The sequence below is a fragment of the Cavia porcellus genome, unplaced genomic scaffold (assembly GCF_034190915.1).
Source record: "Cavia porcellus strain 051 isolate PalLab524CR breed Dunkin Hartley unplaced genomic scaffold, mCavPor4.1 scaffold_33, whole genome shotgun sequence".
NCBI lineage: Eukaryota > Metazoa > Chordata > Mammalia > Rodentia > Caviidae > Cavia > Cavia porcellus.
Genome location: NW_026947516.1, coordinates 30291426 through 30312529, shown reverse-complemented (window position 1 = coordinate 30312529; position 21104 = coordinate 30291426). Strand labels below are relative to the sequence as shown.

General features: G+C 34.8%; 1 protein-coding gene and 1 non-coding gene across 2 annotated transcripts; one reads left to right on the top strand and one right to left on the bottom strand.

Moving 5' to 3' along the window:
* Positions 1-2326: 2326 nt before the first annotated feature.
* On the top strand, positions 2327-4636 carry LOC100728393 (serine/threonine-protein phosphatase 4 regulatory subunit 3B-like). Its single transcript, XM_013146964.2, has 2 exons — positions 2327-3815; positions 3975-4636. Exons 1-2 carry the CDS (start codon positions 2330-2332, stop codon positions 4634-4636), a joined length of 2148 nt encoding a protein of 715 aa, XP_013002418.2. The 5' UTR covers positions 2327-2329.
* Positions 4637-12294: 7658 nt separating this feature from the next.
* Positions 12295-12431, bottom strand: LOC111755422 (small nucleolar RNA SNORA2/SNORA34 family). The gene has a single exon (XR_002789976.1). It is a non-coding gene; the product is annotated as a small nucleolar RNA SNORA2/SNORA34 family (small nucleolar RNA).
* Between the last annotated feature and the right edge of the window lie 8673 nt (positions 12432-21104).

The window sequence follows — 21104 nt, the reverse complement described above, 5'->3', positions numbered from 1 at the left end:
CTGTTAGTCAATTCTAAATACTCTGTAATGCTGTCATTCTCTTGAATGGTTTTACATCATTTTGATATACTTAATGCTACAGTATACGAAGTTGTACTCAAGGATTTCAAAAAAAGACAATATAGTAACTACTTTTAGGTTAGAATTATCTGGTGGTGAAACACTATTCTGCTTAAATGGTTATGTTTTGATCTGCGCTGTTTCGTTGTTATGCCCTCTTTTATCTCAATCTCCACTCCATTATTTACTTTTTTATCTTTATCCTTTTAATTAAAGGAAAAAAATAGCAGGATATATTATAGTAACCCACTTTGACTTTTCATTACTTTGATTTAAAGCCCTGTATTACTCTCACCATCTGGTTTTTAACTGATGTTCCCCTATTCTGTTTTGCTGGATAGTATCAGGTTCGAAAGTTTAGGCATCAGCTGTGAAGATAATGAGATTCATTATGACGCCCATTCTTGTTGACTTTTATCTACTTTTGAAGACCTACAATGTCTCAAATGTTTTGGTTTTGTTGGTTTTATTCTTTACTGTTTTGTTCAATTGTATTATAACTAACGATATAGGCAATTCTATTAGAGATAGCGGGAGGCATTATAGTAACCATTGTTGATCACCTTGTATTATGTTTTTACATTATCTATTATGTCCACCCTTTTGACTTGACCGATTCTGTTCTGTTATGTCACATTTGGTTTTACTCTCTTCCAAAAAAGTAATAAGAACCGTGGGAGCAATGAAACCCAAAATGTGTAATAGTCATGGTACAAAAGAGAGGAAAAGAAAGTGCTCCAAACTATATAACTGCATGTATATTTAAGTGTATAAGATAGAAAATGATATCACAGAGTTTTATTGGATCAATGAACACAACTGTTTGCAGTATCGTTGATGGAATGTCCACTTTACAAGCTTTAATTTTGTGACTTGAACAATTATTTCTAAGATGACAATATGTAATCCATTAACTAGTGATTTCCTACTGTTCATTTTTTTTCTGTAAATCTGTATAACTTGTACCCTTTCCCTGCTTTTTTTTTCCTTTTCTCCTTAAATAAAATTAAAAAAAAAAAAAAAAAAAAAAAAGAATATATCAGTGAATGATACAAAGTAGGCCAAATCTAATTGTGAAAACTCAACCTCATTTCTCTGATTTTTCCTCTCAGTCTACTTTTCTTGACATAGAATGTCAGGTGTAGACTTGGTCAGGACCTAAATAGTTAAGCTTTATTTTAACAAGTGCCATAAGTTTTCATCCTCATGCATCTGGAGTAAAATATCATGAAGGCCAAGAAAAAAAGGGATAGTGGTAATAGTTCTGAGAGTCAAAACCCTCTACGGAATGAGCATATTCTAATTTACTTTTTACTTTTTAATTTGTATTAGTACATGTTTGTAGTACATGGTTATATTCACTGTAGGGAACTAGTACATGTACATAACACATCTCATTTCCTTTTTTCCCCTTTCCTTCACTCCCCTTTTATTTTGCCAGTATCAGATTCGTTTATTTATTTATTGTCTTTTTGAGACAGAGTCTCTATGCAGTTCAGACTGGCCCTGTGAGCTCACTGTGTAGCCTAGGCTGGTCTCAAACTCGGAACCATCCTCCTGCCTCAGCCTCCTAAGTGCTGGGATTACAGGTTTATGCCACCACGCCCAGCTTCATTTATTTATCTTTTTTTTTTTTGAGACATTACAGGACTTTATTTTTTTTTTAATTTTATTTAAAAGGAAAAATAGAAAAAACAAAACAAAACAAAGCAGTGTAAGGGTACAAGTAATACAGAACTACAAAAAAAAAAGTAAGAAATCTTAAAAGCCCCTAATTTCCGGCTGAGGATTTAGTTCAGCAGTCATAAGCACCTGCCTGGCTAGCATGCGGTCCTGAGTTTGATTCCCAGTAATTTCTTAGCGTCCATTTTGTAAGTATGGTGAGTGGTCCCTTTAACAAGTAGAGTACTTGTTACGTAAACACGCAAGTGCATAGGCACGTAGGCACGTTGCTTTAATCTCAGGATTCTCGCGAGAATTAAAGATTCCTAGCAGGCAGACTCATTTTTTGAAATGGGGGTGGTTGATAGAGGAAAGGAGATCAAGGATGCTGATGTGGATGGAAGTGAACAGTAGAAGTACCTACTGAAGAAACATAAGAACGTTGGGCTTCTCTCAGCCTCTTCCACCTGTTAACCACTGGGGATCAGTGGTATTTTATTATGATTTTCCCAAACTGTCACCCCCTTCCTTGGTTGCTACCAACATACTGGTAACTAGCATAAAGGCAGGCTCTCTTCAAACCACAAACTGCTGTGGAGGAACCATCATGGCTTACCCTCAGCTCGCTGTGAGAGTGTCCGTCATGAACGGAGAAGGCCTATGGGAATGCATAGGCACAGGGCAAGTCTCAACCATCTACATTGAGCGGCTGGAGAGCGTGTGCCTACTTGTTCAGTCAGAGATGGATGGCTCGGTTATGTTGGAGTCCAAGATAGAGCCCGAAACACTCTATCGGAAAAAGCAAGGTACGATAATTGTGTGGTCTGAAGCCGAGAATTTTCGCATAGCGCTCACTTTTCAGGACCCGGAAGGCTGTCAGGAGATCTGGGAAGAAATATGTCAAGCTCAAGGTAAAGATCCAACTGCGGAAGACACACGAGACATTTTAGATGAAAGTGAACAATATGATGACATGTTAGAAACTGTTGAACCTTTTGAGCCACCTATCTGTGAACTCAGTACAATAACTCACCTTGCTAATTTCTTTAACTCATTTTTTGTTTCACCTACCCGTAAGGAAAGGCTGGCTCTCATCTTGGAAAGTGGGAGTTATATTAAAAAACTACTGCAGCTTTTCCAAATTTGTGAGAGCCTAGACAATACTGAAGGGTTACACCATTTGCACAACATTGTTAAAGGTATCTTATTCCTCGATAAAACTCCTCTGTTTGAGATTATGTTTTCTGATGAGTGTATTATGGATGTGGTAGGATGCCTTGAGAATGACCCTGCTTTGCCTCAACCAAAAAAACACAGAGAATTCATGGCCCAAAGTGTAAAATTCAAGGAAATTATACCAATAGCAAACTCTGAACTTAGGCAAAAGATACATCAGACATACAGAATACAGTACATTCATGATATTCTATTGCCTACACCATCCATATTTGAGGACAATCTTCTTCCATCTCTTACTAACTTTATTTTGTTCAACAAGATTGAGATAGTCAACATGCTACAGGAAGATGATGTATATTTGTCTGAAGTTTTTGCACGGTTAAAGGATAACAACACAGATGATGAAAAAAAGTGTGAACTTTTACTACTTTTCAAGGAATTCTGTGAATTTTCCCAGACATTATATCCTCAAAGCAAAGATGAACTACTCAAAAGGTTGGTAAACCGAGGAGTTCTTTGTGCTCTTAAAATTCTTATGCGCATGGATAATTTCCAAATAAAGACAATTGCTACAACTATATTTGCTTATCTAGTGGAGTACAGTCCATGTGTAATCCGACAATTTGCAATGAATGAAGCTCATGAGGATAAAGATGATGAACTTCTGATTAATATAGTAATTGAGCAAATGATCTGTGATACAGATCCTGAACTTGCAGGTGCTGTGAATTTAGTGGAACCTCTTCGTTCTTTGCTTGACACAGAGACCATGCTGGTATCAGTTTACGAATTTGAAAGAATTAAATTTCTAAATTTCTTCTATAAATATTGCATAAATAACTTGGCAGCACCACTTTTATCCAGCACTGCAAAAGAGTTGGATGATGGACTTGACGGAAACAAAAGTTGCCCCAATAATTATCAAACAGCACAATTGCTTGGTTTAATTTTAGAACTATGCACCTTTTGTGTACAGCATCACACATATTACATAAAAAACTATATTTTGAATAAAGACTTGCTAAGAAGAGTCTTGATGTTGATGAAGTCAAAGCATACCTTCCTGATCCTGTGTGCTGTTCGTTTTATGAGAGAGATACTTCGTGTTAAAGATGAACAATATAATAATTACATAATCCAGGGAAATCTTTTTGAGCCAGTTGTAAATGCCTTTTTGGCTAATGGAGCTCGCTACAACATACTAAATTCGGCTATTCTTGACCTATTTGAATATATAAGTGTGCAAAATGTCAAGTGTCTTGTTGCACATGTAGTTGAAAAGTTTTATAAGTCTTTTGAATCAATTGAATATGTTCAGACATTCAAAAACTTGAAGATTAAATACGAACAGGAAAAAGACAGACTAAATCGGGCAGAGGCTTTACATTCTGCACTATATGGAGATAGCAAAGCCATGGAGGTGGAAAAAAAAAAGTGTTTTTTCAGAAATATAAGTGAAGTTGTTATGCCACCAATGGAAAACATTCCAGAAGGTGATGAAAACTTTATGGAGGCTAAAAGCACAAAAGAAAATGAAGACAATACAGACTTTGCCAAAAGAACATCTTCTGGTGTCTTCCTGTTTTCTTCATTTTTTTCTGATGGTGCTGGTGATGGAATGAGTAGTTCGCATAGTAACAGTGTGGCTAGTATAGTGGATTATCCTGATGATAACAATAAGGAAGAAGACGAAGAAAAAACATCTCCCAGCAAAAAACCGCATTTTAGCTCATAATATGACTATGACAGACCCTCTGCTTTTGGTTCAGCTCAAATCTTGTCAATGTTAATAAGCCAAAAAGTCTGAATGTAAATTATTTCTCATATGAAGTTTTGAAAATGTACAATGAGTACCAAATATAAAATAAGAGGGTTTAATTCTGAAAAAAATTTCCATAATACACACTTACAATGCGAACATTTATCAGCTTCTGAGTTATTACTTCTTAGGATTTCTTAGTTTAAAGGATGCTTTAGAAGGAGGAAATAGTCTGTAAAAATAATACAGGTTTGACCCAAGGGTATATTCAAAACAACTGTAAAAGTTCATTTGGAAAGTATACAGCATTAATTGCATAACAGTCTAGCCATAATATACTTCCTTCTGTTATCTTTTTCATTAGTGCATGCTTGTAGTACATGATGTTTACATTTCTTGTGGGGTGTGGATAATGAAGTCGTCTATAAAATATAAAGTTAGGTATTTTGGGCATTCCTGTCAAGATACAGCCAAAAAACATCAACCTTATGAATCATTCAAGAGAAGCAAAATTTATTATATATACTCACAGACAAAAACAGATGTGAGCCCAAAGTGTGTACTTGTTAACAAAACACTTTTGAAAAATCTGTTCAGTACAATTCCCAAAGGATTTTCTCTGGGCCCACTAGACTGAGTAGACAAGGTGCTTTCAATAGCCTGTGTTGTGAAAGTTAAATCCTGATTCATTGTGAAGCTTGCCCTTCTTTCCAGAGCAGCAAATATGTTTCAGAGTATTCAGTAATTTATAATTACTGATATTAAATAGTGCTGAATGAAACATCTAGAAACTAGTTTGGACCAAGAAAAATTTAATTAAAATATAAAAGTCAGCATGCAGTGTGTAGTTTTACTATAAACAAAGGTACAAATGAAAGATGTGCTATCTTCAAGTGTACGTGCAAATGAATTTCTGAAAATAGATTCCAGAAAAACAGTTCAGAAGTTTATTTTTAGAGGAGCAAGTAAACTGGGCTGACTTTTCTTGAATGATTTAAATTGAAAAACTTTTTTTCCTATTTTGGATATTTTAGAGTTAATGTAGGCCATTAGATTCTCGGTGTAGACAGAAGTTTTCTGTATGACAGATATTTATTTTGTATTTAAAAATACCACCATATTTGTCATGATACTATTTCTTGAATGTTCGTTTTCTAAGAGGCTGTTTTGTAAAACTTAGAAAAATTATATTCTTAAAACAACAAAGAATAATTTCATCAGATATTGAAGTCTACTAAAGTACTGATACGACCTCAGGAGATACAATTATATGTTGAAGAGGACACAACACATCGAAGAAACTGCACAGTCATACTTCTGAAGTAATGCTTGTTAAATTTGGTAATGGGATTATTCATGTAATGATTGTATGTCAGAGTTGTTTCTTAGAAAATGTTTTGTTACCTTTCTTGCTAGACTGCCATGGGAACAGTTATTCATAATGCATGCATTCATACAGTTTTGTTTTGAGAAAAATATATTGAAATCTTTATTTTGGTGGATATTTCTCCAGTTCTTCAGCTGCATAGCTATTTACAACTAGACTAAGAGAAAGTTTTGTTTTGATATTAATTCTTAAGTGTTCTTTTCCTATTTGCCATAAAGTTGGACAGTATTCAGGGAAGTAAAAGAACATGTACATTTATTTCTGCGTTTTCCCAAAAGAGTATGTAAGGAAAGATTAAAAACAGACATAAGTCGAATGTAAAGAGAATGTGAAAAAAAAAGAAAGCAAACAAAACAAGTAAGTGTTGTATTTAGCTCTGTAACCTCTGTGAGCCCTTTTCGAGTTTCAGCTACTTGATGTTAGGGGAATCAGCATGACAAGTGAAATAGTGAAAAGGCAAATTGCCTGTCATATGGCCTAACCTGTTATTAAGGGAACATTTAAGAGGGCAACAAATCATAGAAGAGCAACCTTTATTGTATATGTACTGAGAGAAAAATTGACCGAAATGTTCATTGTTCTAGCTCTAGTGTGTGGAAAGAAGATACCATATCAAGAATGTTTAATTTGTTTTTTAAGTTTTTTTTTATAAATAATAAGACCCATAAGTAGGTTAATAATATTAGACAAGTATCTTGAACAACTATTTGTAAAAGGACAATATGTAAACATTAACTAGTGATTTCTTACTGTTTATTTTTTCTCTGAATGTATATTATTTCTACTCATTTTCTGTATTGTTTAGTCTTCCTTTAAATAAAATTTAAAAAATAAATAGTATTAGGTAAAGAAGAAACAATTGGAAATTGCCCTGTATTTGCAATAAAATCCAGACATTTTTGACAAAATGCCCTGTTTCATAAAGTTTTTAGCTTTAAACACATAACTGTTAGTAATGTTAAGGGTAAGAGCCTTTCCGATCATACCAAAGATGGGGTGGTAATATAAAAGATTAATCTTTGTATTCAGAAATACCTTGATGATGATGGAAAACGTGATGCAGTTCTGTGACTATTTCTCTAACATTTTCTATGACCATTATTTTCTCCACAGTTTTGCATCTCATCATAAAAAATTAGACATTCTTTATAAATTACCCAGAACATATTTAGTACTCAGGAAGTAGCTTTGAAAATGCATTATCAAGCTGGGAGTGCTGACACAAGCGTATAATCTCAGCAGTCTGGGAGGGTGAAGCAGTTTGATCATGAATTCAATCCCAGTTTGAGCAAATCTTGTGACTGAGACCGCATCTCAAAAGAAGATTTTTTTAAAAAGGCTATAGATGTAGCACAGTGCTAAGGCCCTGGGTTCAATTCCCAGTACTACAAAGTGTACAAACAAAAAAAGCAAAACCATCATCAGCATTATAATTTTTCCTCAGAATATAAGGGCCAAATATAGCTATACCCACTTATATTACTAGTTGTGCTTATAAATTTGGAATAATCTGAGTCAAAATGACAGCAATAAATTAAAAAGTTTTGATTGACAAAGCCTAAGTGTGTACACTTTGTCCTGCTGAGAAGCAACTGAAGTTTAAAAAAAAAGACTCCATAGAAGACTCTTGGATGGCCTAATATCTAGCAATTTAACCAAGAAAAGAAAGAAAAGTAGAAAGGGAGGTAGAGAGAAATCGAAGATTCCCACAAGTGACAAATCATAAGGCTTGTTTCCTCCTTGACTCTTCCCAGAAGGTAGAGCAGTGTACTAGAACGTGTCCCTAGATAACAGATCAAGTGTGCTTTCCCTGAAGCAATTGAAATTACAGACAAAGCTAAGACCTTTTGTAGACATTGTTACCTCAGAGTTAAATCTTTTGCTTTAGAATTGCTGCAACTTGAAAAAGCTATGTGTTAAAGTTTTGGTCTCCAGCTAGCACTATTGGTAGGTGGTGGAAACTAAGAGATGAAGCATAATTGGAGATTTTTAGGTTATGGGGAACATGCCCTTGAAGGGGATAGTGTGGGACACTAGTTTCTTCTTGTCACTGGCTTTCTGGCTCTCAGATGACAAATTTTGCTTCACCATGTGCTCCCGTCATAATAGGTTGCTTTACCACAGGTCTAAAAGGTACGAGTCCAAGCAATCACGGACTGGGTCATCTGACAGTGTGCTCCAAAGTAAAGCTTTTATCTTTATAAGTTGATTGTCTCAAGAATCTCTCAGAATAATGTGAAGCTACCACAAAGATGTTGATTAATCTAAAATGCTGAAAGTTTATTAACCCTAATGTAAAATTCAAAGTATTTGGGGAAGAAAGACATGTTAATGCCTGGTTCGCATGCAAAAAGTACAACCCCAACCATACACATGGTACCCCTGAAAGTCTTCACAATGGGTCACATCTCTGCTGAGAGATGTATTTACATAGTCCAGGGAATAAGGTTGAAAATGCTAGCAGGTTAGCCTTCAAGTTCATATTTTAGTTAAAATAAGGGCGCCTCATCCTTATTTTGGAGAGTCTGCTAAAGAGTATTCAGTCCAAGCCACTTGTTTGTCTTGGAGAGCATGACATTAGCATACTCCATGGAATGACTAAGAGTGAGGCTGGAGACAACATCCAAGGTTGTGTGACACACATGTACCTGAGAGTGAAGAGGTGAAGGCGTAGTGTTGTGTGTGTGTAATAGTTGGAGAGTTGGAGTTATCATCATCTGCTACCACTTCTGATCGAGCTCTTCATGAAGGAGAATCAGAGCTATCTTACCTGCTGGCAGAACCAACAGTCCCTTACAATTGTAAGTACTTGTAACATTTTTTCGGAGGCCTGCACCAGAGCTGTTTTCTTTGGGTGGGAAGGTTTCTGAGGCAGTTCTGATACACAAAATTCTGTAATGCTCCCCCTTCCTCTGCCATGCTAGGTACAGGTTTATTGCTCCAAATATGTAATACCTGAGCATTCCTTTCAAGTCAATATAACCTTGATTTTTATTTTGTCTATCAAACTGTACACATCCAAACTTCTTATACAAAATAGGATACTAAGTTTTAGTATTCTGTCTGTGATTTTACCAGACTGCTGCCCACAGGATACACAAATCAGGTTGATATTTGAAAGAAATCTGCATCATGCTTAGGAATAGTCAGGACACGATCCTAAATTTTCAAAACAAGTTCATGTATTTCCTTATTCCTTTAGTCCCAAACACTAGCTGGGGAATGTCTAAGAGGTAGTGATCCTATTCTGGGCACTGCCAAATTCATTGAGCAAACTATATTATCAGCTTTGTCATTTGATTATCATACTGGCCCAAATAACTGTCTGTGATCCGGGGTATATTTTACATTTTATGATATTGAGCAACACTTGAAACCCATACTTATTAGACCCCAGGAGCACAAGCTTAGTTATGACTATCAACAATGTATCCAAGCTGGGAGTAATGGCACACCCTTGTAATCCTAGCAGTTGGAAGGCTGAAGCAGGAGGATCACTGAGTTCAAGGCCAGCCTGACCTGCATAGAGAGACAAGATCTTCCTGTGTCAAAATTGTACCCAGAATACTTTATGTATCTCTTGAGGGGACAAAAATCACCCTTAGTCGTAAGCCACTTGTTGAATGAGGTGTGGAGCTTAACTCATGGATTTGCTTTGCTTGATTCATATTGACTCCAATTCCTGATTTGTTTTCTGTTACAGGTACATATAATTAAGGTATCTTATTTGACATCTATAATTATTCTTTGTAAAGTATAGCTCACAATATTATCATTGTTCAATTATGTTCCCTCAAAAATTATATGTTGGAGTCTTACTCTATCAGAGCCTCAGAATGTGACTGTATTTTGTTAGTCTTCAAAGATAAGTTAAACTGAGGACATTGATATGAGCCTTAATCCATCATGAGTGGTATCTGTAAGTGAAGATCAGAGTATAGTTACGCATAGAGGGAAAAGTGAACGGGAAGGGAGTTCATTTATAAAGAAATCAGAGAGGCTTTAAAGTAAAGCAACCCTGTGTACACCCTGATCTCAGACTTTGTACATTCAGGCTGTGATGAAATCAAGTCTGTTGTTTAAGCTACCAGCGTATGACAATTTGTTCCAAGATAGCAAATTAATACAAATGTATGATAGGAAATAATTTAGTGAGATTCAAATAATGAATATCTTTAAATATCACACAGTTTTAATGATAACACAAAATGAGATGACAACAGCTATTCCTTACTAAGCATGCATTGTATGTCAAGTACAATGTCCTAAAGAAAATACCTACATTATTTCTAATTTCACAGTAAGACCACAAGGTAAATGTGGTACCCATGAAAATACATCTTACAGAGACAAAATACAATCAAATAAGGGCCCCAAGCACTTTTCTACAAAATCATTGCCTTGTTGTTTTCCATGTCACATTTTCTAGGAGCTGCTTCAAGCCACTGATTGGTTCACTCTTTAGAGTTAAGGATCTTCTCTGAATGCAAGTTGGTACTTGAAGACTTTACGAATTTTCTTTGGGGTTCATGGTGATCCAGAATGTCCCTTTTTAATGATATATATCTAATTTATTTTTCTTAATATTAGTCTCAAAAGGCATTCATTTTTCTACAACTGACTCAAGTTTATCCTTTTTCGTGACAGCATAGTACTTCACTGTGTGTCACAATTTATCTACTCATCTGTTGATGGGCATATAGATCATTTCCAATATTTAGGTATTATAAATTTTGCTGCTATAAACATGGGCACTCATATATTACTGTAACATGTCTTTAATTCTCTTGGTAAGATACCTGGAAGTTATTATGTGCAGCTGCCATGAATGGTTGCCGCTTAGCCATGCTATGCTGCCTTGGAGCCAGCTGAGTATGGATTGAAACTTCCAAAAACTGTAAGCTAAATAAAGCTTTCCTTCTCTAATTTTGGATGATGTTGTACTCCCAAAAACCAGACAACATCCAAAAAGAAAGGTCGCTTTATTTAAGCTGGTATCCTGCGGTACAGTGCATGGGAATTTGTAAAACTGTGCAACTAGGTTAGATGTTTGGGAGGCTTATAAAGGAAAAAACCACAAAGCAGGGGTGGGAGGGGATAAGGGTGAAGAAGGCTTTTGTTCTCTTATTTGGCTTGGGGACAGAGTTCCTTGCTTAGTCAGTTGCCTTTACGGAAATTTTTGTGGCTAGTGGTCAGCGAGTTCCTCTTTTATGGGATCTTGGCAACTTGTGGTTCACTAATTCCAGGAACAATTGTCTTTCACGTAGGAGGATAAAGGTTGAGACAGAGTACAGTGTTACCAGGGTAACGATGCATACAGAACAGAATGGCGGCATTTTAGTTAGAGCACAACAGACGTCAGGCATTTTGTCTCAGCAATGAGAGAAAAGTAACCAAGACAAGCTTTTTGAAATGTACAGGACATAATGTTTTTAAATTTTTTTTTAATTTTAAAGGGAATAAAACAGAACAAAATAGGACATAAGAAAGCAATGTAAGACATATAAATTTCAAAGCTAGATAACCTGAGATCTTCACTATCTACCATATTGTCTCTTGTTTTCTTCCAAACAGTTGACCATGTCTTCACATACAGAGAATTCATACAAAATATAACATAGTATAAAACTGATCTGAACAGAATGAGAAAGGCATTTTAGGTCTTCAAAACCAGACAATAGGGAAGTCACTAATGGCTGTTGTAGAGTCTCTCATCCTCGTCCATATTTTCATGTATATTGAAGTTCAACAAAACAAAACAGGCATGGGGAGGGGTTGCTTAGTTTCCCATAGCTCCAGGGCCCAGCATGGCACGGGTCCCAGTAAATGCTGGAGACTCCCGTCCTGGAGCACCGGCACCTGCCAGGCTCACAGTGGCTCACCGGGGAGAGAGGGGTTGCTTGGTTTCTCAGAACTCCAGGTCCCAGCTTGGCGTGGGTCCCAGTAAATGCCAGAGGCTCCTGTCCTGGGCTGCCGGAGCCTGCCACACTCACAGCCACTCATGGAGGGTGGGGGGTTTGTTTGGTTTCCAGGCACTCTAGGTCCCAGCATGGTGCAGGTCCCAGTATATGCCAGTGGCTCCTGTCTTGGGCCTCCATAGCCTGCCACACTCACAGCTGCTCACCTGGGGGAAAAGGGGTTGCTTAGTTTCCTGGTGATCCAGATCTCAGCATGGTCTGGGTTCCAGTAAAAGTCAGTGGCTCCCGTCCTGGGCCCCTACAGCCTACCAAACTCATGGGGGAAGGCTTTGCATTTCTTTCTAATGAATTGACCATTTCATTGCCCAAGATCTGAAATGGCCAACAGACCATAGAAAGACATTTCTTTAGGTTCCTGCTTGAAACTAACAGTGTCAGGAAGCTGCCGGCCTTGATTCAGGGCCAGTACAGGACATAATTGATATCTAAATTCACTGCATTATACAATAGTACCCCAGAGCTTGTTTTTTGCATCCAACTGTAATTTAGCACTTATAGATCAAAATTCCACTGTCCTTTTCTGTCTCCACTATCCCTGGCCTCTGATAAACCCTTGACCCTCAATTTTGATGAGAGTGACTTTTAGATTCTACCTAAAAGTGAGATTATGCAAGACCTATCATTGTGTGCACTTAATAAAATTCATTGATGCTGTAAATAATGACAGGATTTCACTCTTTGTGGATGAATAATATTCCATTTGTCTATGTCCCATATTTTCTTAATCCATTCGTCATGTAGTGGACACCTAGGTATTCACTACTGTGAATAGTGCTTCAATGAACAACAGATTGAAGAAGCCTCTTCGATATACCAATTTTGCATCCTTTGGATTGATGTCACATGATTGTTGAATCTTATTTTTAGTCTGGTTGTGTTTTTATCTTTTGTAATCTTTTGAGGACCCTCCGTGCTCTTTTCCATAATTACTTAACTAAATTACACTTCCATCAACTGTAGGCAAGGGTTTTCTTTTCTGTCTCCTTGCCAGCACTTGTTCTCTGTTGTCTTTTTTTATTTTAGTCATTCTTACTGGAGTGGAGTGGTATCTTATTGTGGTTTTAATTTGTATCACCCTGATGTTTAGCAATATTGAGCATTTTTTCATATATCACTTGGTGACTTGTATATCTTGCTATATTGTGAATTTTCAAATCTGGTTGTTTTACTGTTATTGTTATTTAGTTTTTGAAATACCTTATACATTTATGGACAACAATCCCTTGCCAGATATGTACATTGCAAATATTTTCTCCCATTGTATAGGCTATTTCTGTATTCTGTTGTTTCCTTTGTTGTGCAGAAAATTTTAATTTTCTGTAATTCCACATATCTATTTTTGCTTTAATTTCCTATGCTTTTCAGTCTTATCCAAACAATCCTTGCCTGAAACATTTCAACATCCTGGAATGTTTTCTCTATGTTTTCTTCTAGTATTTTTATAGTGTCAGGTTTTACACTTAAGTCTTTAATACATTCTGATTTAATTTTTGTAACTCATGAAAGATAGGGATCTACCTTTATCTTTCTCTATGTGGATATCTAATTTTCCCAACACAGTTTATTTAAAGATGATCCTTTCTCCAATGCATGTTCGTAATACTTTTATTAAAAAGCAGTTGGTTCTAAAGGCTAGGGTTCTCTATACTGTTCCATTGATTTATGTGTCAGTTTTCATGCTAATATCATGCTAAAGGCACTAAATTTGATTTTTCAGCATAGTCTTTCCTGGGATAATACAGGGAATTATTTTACATCTGTAACTTTTCTATAGTGTTCAATGCAATTGGCCATTTTAATATATTTAACATATTTATCCATCTTTATTGGAAGACTTGGACTTTAAGGTGGTTGAACCAGAAATAAACAAAATTTGAGACACATTATTGTCTACTCCAATGAATAATTTAGCAATTATGTGGATACTATTTATAGGAAATTACAGAAAAGTATGTCTGTGGGACTGTTACTAAAGTAACCGTCTGAAGAAGAAAGACATATGAATGGGATAAGGAGCCTAGTAATCTACTCAAGAATATTGGAATGTTTCTATTTTATACATTTTAAGCATTTCATGTAAAATCCATTTCATGCATACTATTTTACTGTATCACATCTGACAATGGTCAAACTATAATATTTTGATGAGCACTCAAAGATTGTAAAATATCAAAAGTGGTAGATTCATTTAATACCATTCATGTAATATAGTTGAGGATTATACCTTAAATGTGATAAAATTTTATAGGATTTCTATTAACATTAAACAGTAAAATGTCTTAAATACACAGTATATAACATTTAGGAAATCACACTAAATTGCAATCTAGAAAATGTATTAGATTACTTTTGATTACACATTTTAAATAAATGAATTGTACATGATAGTTTTATATATGTTTCCTAATATTTTTAACATAGATGAAAAGTCTAAAATAGCGATACAGAATTAAAATTTCTAAGTTTGTGTTCTTCTTAAAGAATTTTCTACCTATTTAGATTTATGTTTATAACCTCCGAACCTTAGGATATTTATGGCCTCTAAACCTCAGTGTATTTATCTATAAAAGGATGGAAAATTTACATATAATAATGTAGGCATAATCTTAAAATTTTAAAGTACTATGGTGATATTGATGAATATTATCTACTTTGTCCAACATTTTGATGGTTTCTCCTTTAAACCTAGACATTAATGAAGTTTCATTATTACTTGTCAGATAAAATATTATATCAGGGTATACTTATACATAACTCTATACTGATTCCCTGAAATTGTACTGTAAGCAATGATTTGTAATTTATATCATTGCAAGGACTTCAACTCAGTTGTTATATAGTTAGTATGCTTTTCTTTGTTTTTCTCCTGTTTCTTTTTGAATTTGAGTAATGATAATGTATGAATATAATAATAGTGCTAAAAAAACTATTATTAAGATTAAAATCCGCTTTCAGTATTACCTGAAATGTAAGATGTATCATCAGTACTTTTTGATTAGGATCTCATCTTTATTAGTTTGAAGTATATTAATTTGATGTACAATGGATCTATATAAATATACATATAGCAAATTCATGCTATAGCTATATGCATATTTACATAAATATATACTTTGCTATATAGCATTGTTAGATATTCACTTTTGATCTTAGCCATACTTTATCATGCTCCTTGAGCAGCATGCTAAATTTCTAATAGGAAATTCAACTTCCAGTACTTAAGAAAGCAGTTTGACTCTACAGCAGGCTGAAAGCATTATTTCCCCAAAAGATACTCATGTCCTAATCTCTGGAACCTGTGAGTGTTGTATGAAAGAAAACGTCTCTGCAGATGTGGTCACGTTTAGGATTTTGAAATGGGAAGATTACCCCAGATTATATGTGCAATCTAAATGAAATTATGTGCAACCTTATAACATGAAGGCAAGGAGAGAGTCCACTGCACACGTGAAAGAGAACACAGTGTACACATGGAGCACAAGAAAGTTTGAAATTGTACTCTTGAAGGCTGCAGTGTATTAACCACAAGCGAAGGAATGCACAAGAAGCTGGAAGAGGCAAGAGGCAGATTATCGATTAGTGTCCAGAACAGCGATGGCAAACTTTTTACAGATTTCAATGATACAAAGACAGACCTCTGTAACACAAGACCAATAATTTTGCCACTGCTGCTCTAGAAGGAGTCTAACCCCACTGATATTTTGCTTTCTACCCAGTGATATTGACATTTGGACTTTTGGCCTCCAGAAATGTGAAACAATAACTTTTAGTGTGTTTATGCCTCCGGTTTTTGGTCATTTATTATAGCATGCACATTAAGTTAATACACTTTGTAAAATTCAAACTGTAAATTTATGTAGCAATGGATGTGATTCTATGCTTATAGCTAAGTATCTAAAAACTAGGTGATGAGTAGAAAGTTGAGTACTTTTATTGTATTTCATTGCACTATGTATAAATAGAACTAAACAAACTTTGATTCATAATTATCATTTTGAACCTTTCCTACTAGTATATTCAAAATTCATGAAGAGATAAATGTACCTAGATATTAATTGTGCAATATTTGGGGTAGCAAAGTCTAGAAAGAGTCTGAGTGTCTATCGTGCAGTCACTGGAAATGCACATTATAGTATAGAATGTAGATTTTAAAAATCATTTTAACCTGAGAATACTTTTCTCTCAGTTTCAGTTGAAGTCTCAAAATCTGAAAACATAATAAAGCTAGCAAAGTGAGGTAGTAGTCCATTTATGCAGTTTACACAACAAAGTTATGGAAGCAAAATTTATGTGACTCAATCCACACTAAGTCCACACAGATAGGTTAAAATTGGAGCTACGCAAGGATAATTTCTTTAGAAATGTTTGCAGTAATACGCTGGTTCTTACTCTCATCTCACAGTTACACTTTCCTTTGGTTAGAGGGAGAGAATTATGGTACTTTTTATTACTCAACTAGTGACAGGGACTTTATTTAAGGAAACTAGGCGAATATATTTAAATGCGTTCCCTAAAGTTTGTGGGACATTGTGTCCTAATGTTTGGTTCTTTACTGAGACTTCTAAAGAGGCTGTGCAATTATTCAGAAAGAAACAGGGTCCTATTAAGACCAAACTTCACTTCCACCTACAAAATGAGCAGGCTGTGAGTACATTTTCCACAAACAAATATGCTGACATGGGATCACAGAAAGAGAAAGAAAATAACTAGAAATCATCTTAAAAGGGATTTGGCCTAAAATAGCTAGCTGAAAGAGAGATGTGGCTCAGATCTGAATCGTCTATTACATAACGTACCAGACACAAGGAACATAACAGTTATTACATGCATCCTGTGAATGAATTTCTCAGAAAACCTTAAAATCACCCGATGAGAGAACAAGCTATCTTTGAACAACTGCTAAACCCAGAGATTGCTGGCTAAATAAGTCTATACTTTAAACCTGTCCTCTTTGATTTGTGAGAAACTATCTTTAGCTAAGAAAAAAAAAAAAAAGAAAAGAAATGTGTGTGTGTGTGTGTGTGTGTGTGTGTGTGTGTGTGCATGTGCGTGCACATGTATGAAGAGACTGAGAATCAGAGAGATTGAAAGTGGGAGACTTGGTTCTGTCTGAAGTTTTTATCAATTGAAATTGAAGCTAGACTGAGAGAGACAGAATTTCACAGATTTACCTCTGAAGGTTCATCCCACTAAGCAATTTATTATCTAAATGAGAAGAGTATGATGGTTAAAAGGTACAAGAAAATTATTATGTTTACTATCTGAAAGTAACTGGGAAAATTTATAGGTACAATCAAAGACAGAGAAGAGAATCTGTAAGACATATTTAAAGACCCTATGATAATGCCTGCACCTTATCAATGTGAACTTATTTTAAAAGGTCATTACACTACAAAATAAACCCAGGAGGATTGGTACACTCCTGTATTCCCAGAACCTTGGGAGTTTGAAGCAGGACGATTGCAAGTTTGAGATCACAGTTTTCCTAGCCTGGGAAACTTAAGTACTTAGTGTGACCCTGAATCAAAATGAAAAGGAAGAGGACCAGCAAGCGATTTTGCCTTAGTTTCAACCGTAATTATTCTATGTCAGAAACACATAGTAATAAAAAATATGTAGACCCAGGAAAAAATCTCAAGGGACACTTTAAAAGAGCAAAAATAAATAAATAAAATAGATGCATAAGAATGTGAATAGTAATGTGTCATACATGCATTTTTATAAAAATTCATTTTTTCTATAAGAGAAGCACAATGAAAAAGGCTACTGTAAGAAAAATGACAAAGAGATAAATTTGACAACATATTCTAGTCTTGGTTTATTACGAAATTATCATTTGCACTGTGTGTTTCCACAGCGTACAGTTTACTACTGTAAGAGGCTGGCCAATAAAATGAACAGTTTGTTGAGGCCCTCCATAAATTAAATACCAAGCATGACTCCTTGTAATGTTTTCAGTGATATTTTCCCCATTTTTGGATGGTATTTCCTCATGCAAATCTGCCTCTAAGTAATTAGCTGACTACTTCAGGGACACCCTCTGCAGAATACCAGCAATCTGTCTGTGCAGCTAGCACTGAGTACCTCCAGTAGCTATTGATTCCTCTGGCTTGTTAGTTCCATCCCAGGGAGCCTCCAGAACCATGCCGTGGCCAGATTTTCTTTCCCTCTTTTGTGGCCAGGCAAATACCTCTAGCAGGTAAGGTCCTTCAAATCCTACCTGTCTCTCAGAATCATATCCATTGTTTGCTAATGTTCAGTGAGTGTCTTGGAATCTTTTGTCCATTTTTGGTTGTTTCATTTGATAGGATGGGATCAGTCCTTATTATTCTGCCTTCATTGGAAGTGTAACTCTGAAGTATTTAAAATGTCAGGCCAAAATATCCAATAAATTTCCAAGCAGAACGCAGAAGGGAAGCTAATCATTTGTATATTATCTTACCTCTCACACAAAAAGTTTTGTATTGGATCTCTTGTCTTGACCTAATTGACTCTTCCTTCAAATCTCACTTATTTTTTGAAAGTGAAAACTTTTTTATGTCTCCCTTTCAAGAATCTTTACACTCACATATGCTTCAGATACACTTTCGTTTTTATATAATTTTATATAATTGATCATTTGATTAATGTCAATTTCTCTTCCTAGACTGAAAGAACTGTGAAGATAAGCACTTAGGTTTTTTTTTTGTTCGCCACTGTCACCTAGTGCTTATTTGTTATACTGCTAAAAAATGAGAAACAATATTTCGCAGATATTTTGAGGAATTTCAAGTAGATGTAAAATAGGTCATGTTGATAGATAAATTTTAGCAAAAGTAAATATCATCTAAAGATAATCTTTCAAATATTTTTGTTAAAATCTTCCTTGTAAGAATTGTTCAGCACAAAGAGAAACTGAGAATAACACAATTTATGACATTGTAAAACATACAATTTAGTATAAAATCACATTTTTGATCAGTGGAATTTAAATTCATGTGTTTTCTCTTTTACTTACCATCATCTGTCAGAAAAATGTATAAGCAAGATCATTACATTTAAAGATTTTATATTTTTGCCTTTTACTTATTAATCACTGCTCTAATGTGTTTTATATTCGAACACATTGTATTAATTGCTATTGATGGAAAATTACCAGAAATTTAGAAATAAGACAGATGAATGATTTCTTTTTTCATCTTGGAGCATTGTCTAAGATCATATTATGTGTTTACTTAAAGAGTAGTACCTCTTTGGTTCACTATTCATTATATGGTCAAGGATCTTGAGAAGTTCACAGGTGAATCTGAGAAAAAGAAGAGGGGTCTAGTTGGAGGCAGTAGGTTTTTAGGGCTGTGAACTTGTAGGTTATAACATTTCTTAATTCTTTGCCTCATTCTCTACTCCCTGGCTACATGAAGTGAGTAGATTTCCTCCCCAGTACCCTTTTGCTATAATGTTTTTGCTTTACCACGAGGCTAAAAGCAATAAAGATGACTGACCTCTGACCAAAACCTCTGAAACTGTGAGCCTAACTCACTCAGTCCTCCTTTAAGTGGTTTTTCTTAGGCATTGTGTCAAAGCAACAGAAAGCTGTGACATAGATGGTATTCATGATTTCTCTGAGGTGCAGAAAACAAGTCCGAAGGTTACTTTGCCTATAATATATTAAACAGCATTGTATCAAACTTAGTGAACCTGTTTCAGCATGAGTTTATTAAACTGACAGCATAACTACCATTGAAGTTTTCTTTGGACCAGCTTTTCCACCTATTTCCTGAGTTAAATAGATTTTTGAATGTGTTAGAGTATTTTAGATTTTTTTTAGTTTTAGATTTTTGACATGTGTCTATTTTGTAACCTTTTTTGGAAAGTTATTTTGTCCTGTGTATGAAAAACCAAAACACTTTATGCATTTGGTTGAAATTGTAGCACGTGTTTCACACCTGTGGGTACAAGGATTTAAGGCATAAAAATATATTCTCTGGATGTATTCATGTTACAATCATGGTTAGTTTGCAATTGATTTAAATAATGTTTTACATTATAAATTTTTATAATTATTAAAAGCTAAAGTTTATGCAAATTATACTTCCTAATGAAATAAAATTTGACAGAAATTGATTTTATGTAATATCAAACAGCAAGCACATTACTTTTAATTAATATAAAATATTAAGTACTTTATAAGAAATGAAAGTTGAATAGAAGAAGAATAAACAATTCCTGCTAGGATTTGATAAAATAGAGTTTATATTCATTATCAGAAGTCTATACTAAATATGAAATAAATGTCATAAAACTTTCATCCTTGAATTTTGTCTAGTGTGTCTTGAAATATTTTCATGTGAAATTTTCCAGCTCCACATGACTTTAGGAGGATCACTAACCAACATTACTGTTGAAAAGTGATTTTCCTTTTGATTAATGACTTGCACTTAGATGTGAGTATTGAAGAAGTTGAAAAGAGTTGCTCATGTTTATATATATGGAAAAATATGATTTTAAGCATTTAATACTTCTTAATAAACATTTCTTTGTTTTCCTTTCATAGAATTCTCCTCCAATATAGGTATGGCCATTAACAATAGAAGGAGAGAAGAAAGTCATTAGAAAACAAATCACCATTGCTTCTACCATCCTACTTTACCTTCTATGCATATGAAATCACAGCATTTTATCCAGGGGCAAAATATCAAATCAATAAACAATGGGTCATAACTGAAGTAAACAGAAGATAAGACAATATGGGAAACTACATATTATGGTTCCTCAGTTCAAATTTAAACCTCTGTTGGTATGCTGGAGCTTTTCATATGCCAAAGCAGTGTTTCATAGTAGGACTAAAACTGGGTGATATTTGTAAAAAAAAAATTCAGAATGTACTTCTTACATAGAGGGAAAGTAATTCCACTGTGAACACACACTTTTCTCAGTCAAATAAGTTTCAAATAAATGTACAAATAGGAGGTTACATGAGAATGTATGTGCTTTAAATTTTCTATTTTTCTCTACCTCCTGATAAAATTTGGCTAAATTTCAAGGACGGATGATCTCCAGATAAAAGGAAATTTTTGCAAAGCATTTGGTGTGAGCTTCA

Bases quoted from the DNA above. Each gene is read 5' to 3' on its own strand.
- LOC100728393 (XM_013146964.2), top strand. From the start codon at position 2,330: ATGGCTTACCCTCAGCTCGCTGTGAGAGTGTCCGTCATGAACGGAGAA. The intron at 3,816-3,974 runs ATAATTATCAAA...TCCTGATCCTGT, and splicing joins CGGAAACAAAAGTTGCCCCA to GTGCTGTTCGTTTTATGAGA.